This window comes from Crocodylus siamensis, chromosome 6 (genome assembly GCF_052110815.1).
Source record: "Crocodylus siamensis isolate JL-2025a chromosome 6, ASM5211081v1, whole genome shotgun sequence".
Taxonomy (NCBI): Eukaryota; Metazoa; Chordata; order Crocodylia; family Crocodylidae; genus Crocodylus; species Crocodylus siamensis.
The window spans coordinates 5,990,468-6,002,862 of record NC_143400.1 but is presented as its reverse complement, the minus strand read 5'-3'; the positions used below and the strand labels follow the sequence as shown (position 1 = coordinate 6,002,862).

General features: G+C 67.1%; 1 protein-coding gene across 1 annotated transcript; it reads right to left on the bottom strand.

Moving 5' to 3' along the window:
* Positions 1–4,644: 4,644 nt before the first annotated feature.
* GDF11 (growth differentiation factor 11) lies at positions 4,645–11,896 on the bottom strand. The gene is made up of 3 exons (XM_090054515.1): positions 11,376–11,896; positions 5,895–6,268; positions 4,645–5,172 (listed from the first exon to the last, which is right to left on the bottom strand). The coding sequence occupies exons 1-3, from the start codon at positions 11,746–11,748 to the stop codon at positions 4,792–4,794; spliced, it is 1,128 nt and encodes a 375-aa protein (XP_089910641.1). The 5' UTR covers positions 11,749–11,896; the 3' UTR covers positions 4,645–4,791.
* Positions 11,897–12,395: the final 499 nt, after the last annotated feature.

Genomic DNA, 12,395 nt, shown 5'->3' with positions numbered 1-12,395 from the left:
TTACGTCTGGACAGTCCCCCCTTTCTGGACGGGCATCACCCTGGGGTGGAGCACGGGTTCTTCCCCGGGCGAGTGCCAGGGTCCCACCTCCTGCTGTGTTAGACGTCTGGGACCAGGCTGGGGTGCTTAGAGCGGAGCCGGACTCAGGGGCTGTGTGCCAGGGCCCCCCAGAATTGTCCCAGCTCCTTTGAGGTCGCTGGGGGATCTGGGGTTAGGGAAATTTCACACGTCGCAAGCTCAGGCCACCACGCAGGTCCTGCTGGCCAAGTCTCTGGGCACTGGGGCCCGCAGGCAGAGCAGGGCAGAGGGCACCGGCTTCTCGGGCAGTGAGGAACGAACGTCAAGGCGCGAAGGCAGCAGTCCTCACACCCAGCAAGTTACAGGAAGAGAAAGCACAGACAGAAAAGCGTCTCCTGGGGAGCCCGCGGCACGTCACAAAGGAAACCCCGGACTAGTCTCTTAAATTTTCTTTAACCTTCCATAGTGCAAATGGTGCCTTAGCCCCGAGCAGTCTCTCAATACAGACATTTTTACAGTGAACATTCAGCGCTCTCGAGTCCGACGCTTTGCCTCTCGCCTGCAGCTTGGGGAAAAAAATCAAGTCCCCTGTGGCCGTTGCGCTGCTCCCAGGTTGGGAGGTGGAAGGAGCGTGGGCTCCTGCATCGGTGCCGCACCGCAGGGTGAGCCCCTGGCGGGTAGGCGGGGACACAGCCGCCACACTGGGAGCGTCCGTGGGGTCATGCAGGAACCCGCTGGCAGCCCCAGACCCTGGGGAGCTCAGCCGGCAGTGCCAAGAGAGCCCCTCGCCGGGTGCCACAAGGGCCAGGCTGATGCCCCGCTGGCAGCCTTTGCCGTAGAGGTCCCAGGTGGTCCATGAGTCACAGGGGCAGGCGGCAGCTAGAAGCAGTGAACTCTTTGATTCTTTTTCTTCTTCTTCTTCTTTAAATATGTTTTTTTTTTTAATTTATTTTATTTCTCTTTATTTTTGACGTTCAAGTGCTGTGTTTGGTCATGTGATTAAGAACCAACCCATGAATGGCCTTTTGGTCATGTGATTAAAAACAAAAAACAAAAACAAACAAAGGACAACCCCCCCCAACACCCCTCACCAAACCCCAACCCTGGTGGCCTGTTTCCTGAGCCGTCGATCACAGACACTCGCCTCGTTGCCATTGAGTCCCCAGTCGGAAAACAAAACAGGCTGAGACAGGCCCTGCCACGACCCCCCACAGACCCTGCGGCTGCCCTGGGTGCCCCCCCCCCCGGCTTCACCTGCCTGCCCTTTGCTGGTGCTGTTCCCCAGGACGTTTGACAGAGTCAGGGAGAGCCACGGGACTCGTGTCATGTTCAGCTCACGTGTCTTCTTCTGGCTAGAGACCCGTGCCCACTCGCCCGCCTGCCCAGGGAGCAGGGGCTGACTGGAAGAGTCACAAGAGCACAAGAGCCCCAGCGCTCCCACCTTTACCCCGTGCCAGGTACCAAGCTGCTTGACAGGTGCCCCGTGGCACTGTCCTTCCGCAGGGCCCTTGCCAAGCTGAACCCAAGACACTGGCAGGAAACCGAAACAGCCGCGTCATGCATGCCTCCGCCGGCCCCATCACCGGCAGGGTCACGGGACCTAGGCATACGGCCCGGTGCAACGACTGGGGTCACCTAAGAACCTCTCCTGCGCTGGACCCGATTCAAGTATGCAGCAATGATCCTCAAGGAAGGAATTGCTCCCAGAACGATCCTCTGTGCTCCAGAGGGGCCAGGGCTCAGGGCCTGGGGGCAGGGCTCTGGCCAAGGGGTCCTAGGCAAGGGTGGCAGGCTGACCCCCTCCCCTCAGCCCCCTGCTGCAGCCCAGAGGGGCCTGGGAGGGAGGTCTGGGAGCCCCTGGTTTTGCTCCCGTCTTGGCCATGACTTCTGTGGCTGGGCAGCTTCCTTGTCTGCCGGTGCCTGGTTTGTGCTGGGGTGTCATCTGGGCCCCAGTGCAGAGGCCCAACCAGAAAAGCAGCTCCCCGAAAGGCACGGGGCACCGATAGAGGAAGGGTCTCCCTCAGCCAGCAAGTGCTAGCGGCTAGAGCTCCCTGCCATGGCCCCAGCCTGGGGGAAGGTCTTCTCCATGTAGAGGCTCCAGCGCCAGTCTCATCTGGAACATTGTGGGGCTCCCCATCCCGACAGGCCTCTCTCTCTTGCTCCCGTCCCCTCCAAGACAGCGTTCCCATGCCGAGCCCATCATGTGTTGCAGAGACCTCTGGATCGGCAGCCCCCAACAGGGTGCGTGGCATCTCCCCGCCCTCCTGCAGCCAGGCTGGGCCTCTGCAGCTCCCTGATGGGGCCGGGGGCTGCATCCTGGAGCGCTAGGAAATGCTCTCCTTCGCCAAGATGCTCTGCACTCAGGACACCAGCACAGACACAGGATTCCTGCCTCCGCAGAGATCAGGGGCTCATCTCACCCCTTTGCCTGGCCTGTCCCTGTCCTAACACAGCAGGCCCGGCTGCGACCTCCAGGAGGGCATCACCAGCTCCTTGGGATGACTAAGTTTGTAAGCAGTCTCTGCCCAGTGCTGCGGACATGAGAAGCTCTACGATCTGTAAGTGCTAAGGCAGGAGCAGCAGGGGCCTGGTGCCAGGGGCCTGGCTCAGCCGCAGCTCTCGGGCTGGAGACTTGTTCCCTCCTGGCAGCATCTTCCCTTCCCTTGGTGAAGTCGGGGCGGCGGGTCCGGGAAGTGCCTGGAGGTCATGGCTGGGGAGCAGGAGACAAGTGCTAAGCGTACCAGGACCCATCTCGAGTGACGGCAGAGAGGAAGCCAGCTCCGAGGGGCGCACATCCATCACCACCTCCTCCCTGCGCCGTCTGTAAGTGCTTTGTCGGGTGCCTGCCGGCCTGGAGTTGGTCCCTCTGCACCAGGACTGCCAAGGAAGCAGTGCTGTGCGGTGCCTGGACTCCTCAGATAAGTGCTGGGCCGGGGTTCAGCCCCAAATGGGTCCTGTCCTGCCAGCTCCTTCGACGGCCACAGGTGCGGCCAGGCCCCGGGGAGGCAGTGGCGGGATGTTCTTAGCTCCTTCAACGATGCGGCGGGAAGGGGAACAAGGAGCCTGTTCCCATGCAGTTGCCGGCCCCTGCCTGTGTCCAGCAGGCAGAGCTCTGCTTCCCATCGATCCACCTTCAAGACACAGCCGGACGCCAGGGATGACCCAGGCTGCCCCACAGCGCAGGCATTCCCCCTCTGCTGTGCCAGCTGGAGCCAAGTGCCACAGCCTCTTCAGTGTGCAGGCAACAGAGGCAGGCCAGCCCCTGCTGTAGGGCTCAATATTCCCACTCGGAGCCTGTGTTCCCCTTGCAGCACGACCCTCTGGGCACTGAGCATCACAGCTGGGCCTGCCTCCTGCCATGAGCCTCAAACCATGGCAGAGATCCACAAACAGGAGCCCGGGGCCACCCTGGGGAGGGGGGACCTGCTGCGGCTGCTAGGACTGCCATGAATGCCCTCTGAGGTCTCGTGGGGTGGGACCCCAGCAGTCCCGACACTGGCAGGGCCAAAGCAGGATGGTTCCCTAAAGCCTGGCTCTGTCTCTCCCCCCACCGGGGTGTTTTGATGCCGGCAGCCTACGTGGGTGCATCCAGCCTTCCCCTGCCTGCTCATGTCACGGTCCCATGGGCAGAGGGAGCAAAAGGCCCATAGGAGCACGTTGGGATGGAGAGTGGGGGGCGGCACCCGGGGCCACGGGCAGACTTGGCTTCCATGTTGCTCCCCAAGCCCAACCCCTTCGTTCCCCCCCAGTCAGCCCCTTGACCGCACGCAGCTGGGCTGGGCTGGCCTCCATGGGGAAGGGGAGGGGAAGGAAGGGCGGCGGGGTTGGGTCAGGGCAGGCGGTCCTTGGAATCACGCAGAGGCAAAATTAAATAAATAAATAAATTAAGCGTGGGGTGGGGGTGTCTCCCCAGGCCAGGTCCCACTGCTGCCATGACCCCATCCTGGAAGCAGGGGCCGGCGGGGGGGGAAGGGGACCCGGCCAGACTCTGCCCTGCAGCCTGCACCCCTCTCCCAGGCCAGGTTCCCCTGGCTTCTTGCCCTGCTTTGGGGTCAACACCAGCATGGGGGGCAGGGGAGAGGGGGGCCAGGACCCCGGTTGGTTTGGGGTCAACTCATCCTGAGCCCTCCATCACAGGACCTGATGGAGCAGGGGATCTGGGACCCCCTTGGGCAGAGTGGAACCGGCCCCCCAGCCTCCACGCCAGTGCCCGTGGGCTGCTCCCGCCTCGCTCCCAGCAGCCCCTGGCCCATCCGGGTTTCCCCTTCTCCAAGGGCCTCTGGCCCAGGCACTGCTGGAGACAATTCTCTGGCTCTCAAAGGGCAGGCAGGTGAACCCCTCCCGTCCCCTTCCCACAGCACAAACCCACTCCCGAGACCACTCCCAAGCCCCGTGATTCCACCCCCGCCTCCTACCACCCCTGCCACCATCATCCTCCCATTTGCTTCTGTGCTTAACCTAAGAGCCATGTGGGAAGCCCTCGCCGCCCTGCTCCAGGGATGCTCGTGGTTGCAGCACCCCCCGGGAGCTCAGGCCCGGCGGGTGGCAGGTCTCAGCAAAGCGCCTGGGGGAGGCGGGGGGTCCCGGCGGCGCCTCGACGTATTGCACAGCGCATAGGGCACGGGTCCACGGCGGGACAGCTCGTTCTCTCCCCCCGGCGTTGGCTCTTTCCATTGGAAACAAAACAAAACAAAAGTAAAAAGGGAAGAGACAGGGAGTGCTGATGCCCGGAGGGGGAGCGCGGCGCAGGGGCCGGGGCCGCGCCCGCCAGGCCTAGGAGCAACCGCAGCGGTCCACCACCATGCCAGGGATCTTGCCATAGATGATCTGCTGCTTGTCGTTGAAGTAGAGCATGTTGATGGGGGACATCTTGGTGGGGGTGCAGCAGGGGCCGGCTGAGCCGCGTGGGTTGGCCTGCTGCACCAGGTGGGTGTGCGGGTACTTCTGCATGAACATGTACTCGCACTGCCCCGAGCAGTAGTTGGCCTTGTAGCGCTTGGGGGCGATGATCCAGTCCCAGCCAAAGGCCTCGAAGTCGACAGTGAGCGGGTAGCGGCAGCAGCGGGACTCGGTCGAGTGCTCGTCGCAGTCCAGGCCCAGGTTGCGCCGCGAGCGCTTGTTGTTCTCCAGCACGCGCAGCTCCATGAAGGGGTGCTGGGGGGCAGAGAGACAGAGCTGAGCCCGGGCTCCTCTGCCGCCCGGCTGCCCCGCTCCGCGCCCCCTTGTCCCAGGCAGGGGGAACTGCTCAGGCAGCCTCTGTCCATGTTCCTTCCCACCCAGCCCATCGTGACAGCGGGGGGACTCGTGGCCACCAGGCAGAGCTGAGGGTTTAGCCAGGTTCACACTGGGATGGAGACGCCCCGGAGGAGAGAGGCCCGGCCTTGGCATCAGCGCTGCCTGGACTTGAAATGCAGGAGGCTGCCAGGGGCAAACCCCTGCTCAGACCCAGTCGCTCTCCCTTGCAGCCTCTGCTCTCTGCTGCCGTGGGGCACAGGGGACCAGGCAACATGGACCTGGGATCTGACCCAGGACGTGGTAGCTCTGATGTTGCATCTGCCCCCAGCTGCCACGATCCACATCCTGCGTCTCCCACTCCACCCTCATTCAACGGCACCATCAGAGATGGTGACCAACCCACTCCCACCAGCCCGGGCTGGCCCAGCGCTGCACCCTCGTCCTCTGGGGATGCCCAGAGGCACCTCTCAGTTCGTGACAGGGGTGGAGAGCCTGAGCTTGCACCCCTGAGAGAGAGCCCAGGCCGGGAAGCCACACGAGGCAGCTGTGGCTGGATCTGGTGGAGGGACCCAGGCAGAGAGCTCCCACCCCCCAGGCCCCTCCACAAAGGGTGGGCAGCGCCGTCCCCGGTGTTTACCTACCAGTCCCTCCGCGCCGGGGCCGAGGGAGGTGACGGCCAGGTCGTTGCCACTGGGGTCGAAGGCGTTGATCTCGATGCCCCAGTTGTTCTGCGGCTGCTTGAACCAGTTCTGCAGCACGTGCTTGAAGTCGATGCTCTGCCAGTGGCCGGCGCGGGAGTTGAGGTCGATCTTGAGGGAGCGGATGCGGATGTGGCGGCTGCCCTCCTCTGTGACGGGCTTGAGGCGCAGGATCTGCAGGTACACGGTGGAGGTGTGCTGCACGGGCCGGAGGTACACCCACAGCTGCGCCTTCACCACCTTCGTGAACATGATCTTGGGGCTGAAGTTGAAGTAGCAGCAGTGCGGGTTCCCCTCGATCTGCACCACTGGGTCCGCTGCAGGGGGGAGAGCACGGGTCAGCGGAGCCACCGAGCCGCCCACGGACCCCCTGCCACCCCGGGCTGGCTGCAGGGCACGGGCCCAATCCTGCCTGGTCTGGAAACACCCTCCCTTCAGAGAGCATCGGGGTCTGGCCTGCCACGGGCAGCTTGCAAAGCTGAAGCCGGGCCAGGGTCAGTGAGTGAGAGCAGGACGAAGGCCAACTCCTCCTCGATCGTTAGGAGGTGAAGGTCAGGGCAGAGGTTGCTGGGAAGGTCACTCGCTGCCCCCAGATTCGCAAGAAGGTCTCGGAGCTGAGCTCCAGCCCCCGTGTAACGAGTGACCCCGTGGACATAAGGGGGCAGGCCGTGGGGAGGGCAGGGGCGAGGCTGTCATGGGGTGGGGGTCAGGGGCACCTGCCAAGCTGGGGGTCCCCCGGTGCCCACTGGCATTGGCGGACGGATGCCAGCCACGAGCGCATGCAGGCCAGGCTGGGCCTGCTGGCCTGGTGACCGCGGGGGCCGAGCCCTCGGACGCTCCGGCCAGGGCGTCTGGCTCCCCGGGAGGCGGCACGGAGTCAGCGTCTCCTCCTCCCCCACCCACCCAAGCCAAGCGCCCGCCCGCGGCTCCGACAGCGTGCCGGCAGCCAAGGGCGAGCGGGCCTCGTTCCTGGAGATTAGCAGAGCCCAGGGGGAGGCGGGACGGTGCCAGGAACATGCCGGCGTCTGCCAAGGGAAACATGGATCCAGGCCGAGCCGGCCCGGCTTCGGGCGGGGGGCGGCAGGGTCTGGAGCGCCGAGGAGCTCAGCTGGTGACACCGCAGCAAAGCCGGGCATGGAGCCCCAGGACCCCTGTGCTCACTGCCACGCGGGGGTGGCACCGCGGCAGGCGGGCACGCGTGTTTGCCCAGGCATCGCAGCAGGGGCCGAGACTCCCGCGTCCTGCTCCCAGCTGTGACGACCCGTCTTCTCCGTGCCTAAAATAAGGGGCTGAGCCAGGGCTGGAGGAGACAGGGCAGCCACGGAGCAGGTGGAGGGAAGCGAAGGGTTGATTCCTTCCCCCAAAGCCCCCCCCGTGGGGCCAGGCGCGGGCACCAGCGAAGGGGAGCTCCTGGCTTGTCCCTGCTGCCCGCAGCCCTCCCCCCACACCCTGCTCTCGCTCCCGGGCCCTCCCTTCTTGGAAACATCTGTGTCAAATTGAGCTGGGAATTTCTCCCCCCCACACACCCCACTGCCCCCCCCCCCCCATGCACCGGTCAGGTTTAATAGCACCCAGCTGCAGCGCGGGGCCATTTGCTGCGCGCTGAGGCCTCCCCTCGCGGATGAGGGTCACGACACCAGCCCGGCGCAGGCCGAGGAATGCCACCCCCTCGCGTGAGCCGCAGCCGCCGGCCCAGCAAACCCCTCCCGGCAATTTGCTGCGCACAAGCCCCCTATTAAAGCCGCGCTCCCCCAGGAGCAGCTCATAAAGCATTTTCCTCCCTCTCTGCCCCCCTTCCCCTTCCCCGATGCCTCTTAAAGCCGCAGCCTCTCCCTGTCCATCGGGGCAGCCTTGACTGGTGCTCGGCTTGGTCTCTCCCTGGCTGGGAAAAGAGGGTCTGGGAGTTGCCTGAACTGGGCAATGCCAACTTGAGAGCCCAGCCTGCGACACCCAGTGCCCAGGAGCTTCTTCGTCCCACGTGGGGACATGCCCACGGGAGGACAGAGGTCACCCTGCTTCCCCGCAGCTCTCCCAGCCCCAGCACATCCTGGGGCCTGAGCCCGGCTGCAGGCAGACTCAGACCTGCTCTCCCCCTTCCAAGGCTGGAGGGCTGCTGGGAAGGGGAGCAGGGAGAGGCGTGGCAGGGAGGCGGAGAGGACTGGCACCTTCTGGGTCCTGGGGGGGCAGAGGTTCTCCTTTTGGGCAGGGAGAGGCGGTCTTGGTGCCTGGGGCCAGACAGGCCCCCGCCATGTGCCGGGGCAATCCCAGCTCTGTCCCCAGGCCAGAGGGCGCAGGCGGGATCGATGTCTCCCAGCCCCAGGGTGGTGGGGGGCAGAGCCAGCCCCGCTCCCCCAGCCGCGCTCAGCCACACTGACCACCACGTGCGGCAGGCGCCCCTGGCACGCTCACGCCACCCCTGGCACGCTGGCCGGTCGCCCTGCCAAGATGCTATTCCCGTCGCCCTGGCAACCGGGGGATAAAGGTTACCGGGGCATCGGTTGCAGCTGAGTATCCGCGGCACGCGGGGAGGGGGCAGGGGCGGGGAGCCCCCATGCAGCTGCTCTTTGTTCCCAGCTTTGACTCTTCCAGGGACGGGACTGGCCCGGCGCGGCACCAGGGGGGCTGCGTGTGGCCCTGATCCAGCCTGGCCCAGCCCCCAGCTGCTGCCTGAACCCCTCGCACGCGTGGGCCCCCCAGTGGTGTCCGGCATCCCCCGGGCCCTGGTGGGACCCAGGCATCCCGCTCCTGGGAACGATGCTGCCCCTGAGGCTACGGGCTGGATCCGGGCACCGGGGTGAGCCAGGGACATGGCCCACTCCTCCCGTGACCTTGAAGGAACGGCTCCAGCCCCTACGGGGGAGAGGGGCATGAGCTGGACCCAGAGGACCTGGCACAAGGGACTCCCCCAGCCTTGCTGGTGCCCCCCACTCCTGCCCCATGGCCCCCACAGTTCCCCGATGCGTGGCCGGTGCACCCCAGCCCCACTGGCCTGCCTGGATGGGCCCTTCTCGGAAAGTGCCGCGACCTGCTGTGCTGTCGGTTCCCCCGGCCCCCCAGCAGCGCTGGTCCCAAACAGCGGGTACTGGGGTGGCAGCTGCTGGGTTGGCACCCACGTCCCAAGTCCCCCTTCATTAGCTTCCCCTCTCCCCCCACCCAGAGGTCAGCAGGGGTCACGGGTAGCCCATAAATGGTTTTAGGACCCAATTAACCTTCCCTGGTTTCTTGTGCCGTTAAAAAAAGTGGGGGGGATGAAACCCAGGGGAGCAGGGCGGGGGCAGGAACCCGAGAGCTTTATGACCCGGCGCCTATAAAACCTGCCCTTCCTTCTGTTCAGGAACCATAAAACTGCACACACGCAATTGCCAAGAGGAGGTGAAGAGGGGAGGAAAAATCATAATGATAACAGGGGCGCGGGGCAGGGATGGCAGTGCCAGGCCTTGGGGTGCCCAGCCCTGGTGTCATTCATCCAAGCCAGGCCTGGCATCTCCTGCCCCGTCCAGGTGTGGGACCAGGGCAGGGTGACGGGGGCGAGCTCCCTGGCATTGGGGTCGGGGCCCCCGCGCGGTGAGGGGGGCTGGCAGCAGGCCGGAGCGAGGAGCGACACCCCAGCGTGTCACCGATTTTATGGCTAATAAAGTTTCAAAGCCGCCGGAGTTGCTCCGTGCCCGAGAAGGGAATTTGTCAAGGAGCCGCTGGGGAGAAAGCGCTCGCCGCGTCACTCCTCGCACGTCCCTTCCTGTCCGCTCGGCTTCACACGCTCCTGCCTGGCCCCGATCCTGGCCACCGCCCCGGCTCCCTTCGGCTCGCTCCTGCCGGGCCGGGGTCCCGGGGCTCCGGGGAGACAGAGGTCGGTGGGCTCCCCACCGCCGGGCCCTTGGCTCAGAGTCCGCCGAGCCCTGCCGCCCGTGGCTGGGGCCGGGGCAGGGCTGGAAACCGGGACGCCTGGGTTCTGGTCCCAGCTCCGGGAGCCAAGCAGGGCTGGCGCCCCTTCACCCAGCTGGGGAAACGGCGGCACCAGGGAACAGGGCCTGCGCTGGACCCCTCTGTCCCATGGGGGCAAACAGGCTGCGCCTGGCTGATTTCCCAGCCAGGAGCGGTGACCTTGGCCTGGACCAGCTCAGCCCAGACCGCCACCCCAGCTTACCGGGCTGGTGGGGCTGGGGGGGTCAGCCCTCAGCACCCCAGGCAGCCCCTCGGTAGAGCCTCCAGCACCACTGCGGCGCCAGTGCCATTGGCTCCATTGCCCCATCTCCCCTGATGTGCCCCCTCCCCTCTTCGCCATCATGCCCGGGGCGCACAGGCCTCGGGGCTGCCCTGAGTCTGCTGGAAGTCACCACGGCTCCCTTCTTGGCAGCTCCGATCCAGAGCTGTCCTGCCCCCCACCCCCGCGGCGGGCGGGCTGCGATGGGACAGGTGGGGAGACCCTCCCCTGGCAGCTGCTTCCAGCCATGTTCCCACCCCGCAGCCCCCGGCGGGCCCGCGGGCCGGGCAGGGGTCCGACAGCCAAACCCGGCCACTCTCTCCCGTCTCCCCGCCAGGAGCCCCGCCAGAGCCTGCACAACCCCCGGGCCCAGCTGCAGATAGGACAGGACCAGCTGCTTCGCTGGCACCTCTGAAAGCCTCAGTGACCCGGGACTGAGCTGCAGGCGGGTTTGGAAGCATCACGCCCACCCGGGACCAGATCCCCGTTCCCAGCACCTCCAGGAAGCCCAGGCAGCTGCAAGTCCCTTCCCTGGCGGTTGCCAGGGGTCTGGGCTGTTGCCTGAGCCCCCCCAGCCCTGGGGCAGTGGCTCTGGAGAGGGTTGGGGTGCCCTGGACACAGCTTGAATGCCGTGGCCCTGGGGGGGGGGAGCACCGGCATGTCAGGCCGCTCAGGGACCGAGTGGAGGGTCGCAGGCTGCGGGACCCCCGCGAGCCAGGCCGGGGAGAGCTGTGCTGGGTCCCTGCTCCCTGGCACTGAGCAAAGCTGCTGGTCCTGGATTTGCCGGGAAGAGAGCGGAGCCAGCAGCTTGCCACTGCCACAGGAGGCAGCCCCCGCGGGAGGGCACCGCGTCTCCCGGCCCTGCCTCGTGCCCCCCAGGGCTCAGCTGCCCGCCTTGACCCGGTTCAGGCCTGCCCCAGCCCCTCGGGACCCCCAGGCCCCTCCTGCCCCAGCCCCTCTCAGCCCTGCCCACCACAGCTGATGCTCTGCTGCCAGCCAGCTCTGCCCCTGACCCCACCGGGAGCCCCTGAACTTCACCTCCCGGGTGCCGGTGCCAGGGAGCAGGACAAGCGGCCGGTGCCCGCTCAGCCCCGCGCCTTGGCTCCGGGGGGCGGGGGGCGGCCCGGCCGGCTGCCGGCCCCCTGCGCCCCGCGGCCCCGGGCCGGCCCGGCCCGGGGAGACAATGCCCCGCGGCGCGGCAACAAAGGCGGTGCTGTGCTTACTGCGCTGGGCCATGCTGATGACGGTCTCGGTGGTGGCGTGGTACTCGTCCTCCTCCACGTAGTCCTCGTGCGGGAAGGCGTCGCCCTGGAAGTCGTGCAGGTCCAGCAGCTGCTGCAGCGGCGGCGCCTTGGGCAGGAGCTGGTTGACCACCTCGCGGGTGATGTTGGGGGCCTCCTTGAGCCGGAGCTTGCTCAGGATCTGCGACTTGATGCTCTCCAGCCGCAGCTCCTTGCTGTGCTTGCGCCAGAGGCAGACGGGGCAGGCCGGCTCCGCCTCGGGCTGGGCCGGGGGCTGCGGCTCGGGCTCCCCGCGGGACAGCTCCACGGACAGCACGAGCAGGCAGAGCAGCGCGGGGGCCCGCGGCGCCGACATGGCCGGGAGCTGCCGAGCTCCGGCTCCGGCCCCGCCTCGCCTCGCCTCGCCGCCGGGCTGGGGAGAGCGGAGCCAGGAGGGCTCCCGGTTTTATATCCCAACTCCACTGTGTCGTAAAAAGCCTTGATTGGCTGCGGGCGCAACAAAAGAGCTGGCAAAGGGCTGTCACCAAAGGGGACCGCGGCGCGGGGCCGCCGGCCGCTTTGTCACCGCGCCCGGCCCGGCCCGGAGCCCGCAGAGGCCCGCGCCCGGCCCGGCGGAGCGGTGCGGAGCGGAGCTGCCCGCCGCGGCCCCCCCCGCCCCGCCCCGGCCCGCCCCGCCCCGCCCCCGGCCCGCCCGAGCCGTGCAGGCGGGAGCCCCCGGAGCGGGACCCCCGGGGCCCCTCTGCCCCGGCTCCGCCGCGGCCCCCGGGGCTCCCCGCCCGCGCCGCCGCTCCCAGGAGCCTGCTGGGAGCGGGGCCGGGGGCCGGCCTCTCCGGCTGGGAGTGGCCCCGGGCGGGGGCGGGGGGCTGGGGGGGCTGCCCGGGCAGCGGCGGAGCTCGGAGGCACCTGGAGAGGGGGAAGGGGGAGGGGGAGGGCTGTTGCTCCCCGACCGGCGCAACGGGCAGGTGCGGGCGGCCGGTGCCCCCTCCCGTGCGGGCTCTGCCC